The following is a 2,371-nucleotide window of genomic DNA, read 5'->3' as shown; positions in this document are numbered from 1 at the left end:
GTTTTTATTGGAACTTTTCCTATCTTGAGCATACCTCGTCTCAATGGAAATTTCCTGGAGAAGGAAAGAAAGGTGAATGAGAACACAGTGGAAGATATGGGGAGAGAAGATAAAAAGTGAAAAATGAATGGAAAATTGTGTGAGGGGGAGAAAGGACCCAACCCACACTATCGCAAAATCTTGGCTCAATTGACTCCGCCCTTGAAGGACACAGCTCGGCCTTGACCAATGGCTTCAAAGGGTTAGGTGGACTGAGGGGCCCGAAGGCCAGCGGTCCAGAATAAAAAGGGTCACATCTTTCAGCGTAGCACATTTCTGCTCCTGACACTTCTCTGAGAACGCCCAAGTTCACAGACCTGACACCATGGTGCATTTTACTGCCGAGGAGAAGAATGTTATCACCAGCCTCTGGGGCAAGGTGAACGTGGAAGAGGCTGGCAGTGAAGCCCTGGGGAGGTAAGATCTGAGATGCTGAAGAATGGGAGTGGGTGGCAAAATGAGTCTGGAAAACGGAGGTCAAAATCTCCAGGATTTTTGAGCGTTATTTTTCATCTTGCTATGATTTTGTTTTATAGGCTCCTGGTTGTCTACCCCTGGACCCAGAGGTTCTTTGACAGTTTTGGCAACCTGTCCTCTCCCTCTGCCATCATGGGCAACCCCAAGGTCAAGGCCCATGGCAAGAAAGTGCTGACCTCCTTTGGAGAAGCTGTTAAGAACTTGGACAACCTCAAGGCTACCTTTGCTAAGCTGAGTGAGCTCCACTGTGACAAACTGCATGTGGATCCTGAGAATTTCAGGGTGAGTTCAAGAAAGCATTCATGCACTTCTTTTTCTTTTTTGCTGAGATATAAATGAAGTTGATACTTTAATTAGAAAGACTAATAAATATCTAAGAAATCATGGATCATGCTTGGAGGGCAGAGTTACATGAACATAACCTAAAGCATGTAACTCAGGACTAGTGACAGGAAGATGCTAATAGAAACCTGAATTTTCTTAAAACTTTTCAAGGACTTTTGTTAGAACTGGATGTGATTATACCGGAGCATAGTATCAGACAAAAGTAGTTGTGTTTGAAAAATAATAGAATAGGCTTTCGATAGATATAGACATGATTTAAGGAAGGAAAAATGCTATAGGTGGTTAAAATGGTTTAATGTTAAAAAGAAGCTCTGGGAAATATTTGATTGCCTCAAAGAAAAATATGTTACTATTTTGTAAATATGGGTTCATTTTATTTTGTAAAATATATTCAATGACCTGTCAGTACTGTGATAAAGTTGAGGCATATTCTTGTATTGGTTGGAGAGTTTAATTAAATTGGTGGTGAGAAAGTATACAGCCCTGAAATTATGATTACAAAAAAATCAGTCCTAATAACTCCTCTTACTTAGGAGACAGGAAGTGAATAAAAGTAGTGACATGGGAGAGAAGGCTGACTACATGTAGGCAGAATATTGAATGGCTGAATTTAATGACTTTTGAGTTGTTGGATAACAATCCTTTGAATAATGGATTGCAACTGGTTGGGAATATAGGTATGCAGGCATTAGTTTTTTCTTCAATTAATTTTGAAAACTTCTGATATTCTTATTGATCTCTTTTTCTTTTAACTAACAGCTCCTGGGCAACGTGATCGTGATTGTTCTGGCTTCTCATTTTGGCAAGGAATTCACCCCTGAGGTGCAGGCGGCCTGGCAGAAGCTGGTGTCTGGCGTTGCCACTGCTCTGGCTCACAAGTACCACTGAGTCCATTTTGCAGTTCCCAAGTGCCCTTTTGTGTTCCCAGTGACAACTTTCTGTGGGGCTTGGGATTTGGTCTCTAGAGCACAATATCTGTTTAATAAAGTGCATTCTACTCATTAATCAGAAATCAATAGTTTTTCTTGTCTTTTTTTTTAACTTGTGACTTACAGGGAGGAATGGGTTATGGCTAAAAGGGTGTGATACAAAGAAAGAAACAGAAGTGACTTTGAGAATCATACAGGGATTCATAAAGAAAGACAGATATTATGAAATATTTCTGGAGGGTTTGATAGTGCAAAGGCAAGGAAGAAGTCTAATGGAGGTGGGTAAAGGGTAATTAGCAAGCGAGGACTTATGGGAGACTGGGATATAGACTGCCTGTGGAAGGAGAGGAATTTATGGTGCATGACAAAATCCACTTAAAAAGTAGTTTTGTAGAAATATAAGTCCGAGGGTAGTATTACTATTTTGATTACTCTAACATACAGTTTTGATGAACTAGGCCTGTAAATCTCTGTAAGATTGAATTGGATATAGATGAGTTGACAGTTGACTAAGAAAAGTCTCCATGAAGCAACAGTAGCCTGTTTCTCCTAACGAGTTCCACAGGCTCACTGGAAAGGCA

The 2,371-nt window shown here is 40.3% G+C and overlaps 1 protein-coding gene across 1 annotated transcript; it reads left to right on the top strand.

The window, feature by feature from the left end:
* The first annotated feature begins 364 nt into the window (after positions 1–364).
* Positions 365–1,749, top strand: HBE1 (hemoglobin subunit epsilon 1). The gene is made up of 3 exons (XM_004618240.2): positions 365–456; positions 576–798; positions 1,621–1,749. The coding sequence occupies exons 1-3, from the start codon at positions 365–367 to the stop codon at positions 1,747–1,749; spliced, it is 444 nt and encodes a 147-aa protein (XP_004618297.1).
* The last annotated feature ends 622 nt before the right edge of the window (positions 1,750–2,371 follow it).

The sequence above is a fragment of the Sorex araneus genome, chromosome 6, assembly GCF_027595985.1.
Source record: "Sorex araneus isolate mSorAra2 chromosome 6, mSorAra2.pri, whole genome shotgun sequence".
Lineage (NCBI taxonomy): Eukaryota > Metazoa > Chordata > Mammalia > Eulipotyphla > Soricidae > Sorex > Sorex araneus.
The sequence above is the reverse complement of the archived record's forward strand: the minus strand, read 5'-3'. Positions and strand labels throughout refer to the sequence as shown.

Excerpts from the sequence above, each read along its gene's own strand:
- HBE1 (XM_004618240.2), top strand. The coding sequence starts at position 365 with ATGGTGCATTTTACTGCCGAGGAGAAGAATGTTATCACCAGCCTCTGG. Across the intron at positions 457-575 it reads GGCAGTGAAGCCCTGGGGAG|GCTCCTGGTTGTCTACCCCT; the intron begins GTAAGATCTGAG and ends TTTGTTTTATAG. Across the intron at positions 799-1,620 it reads TGGATCCTGAGAATTTCAGG|CTCCTGGGCAACGTGATCGT; the intron begins GTGAGTTCAAGA and ends TTTAACTAACAG.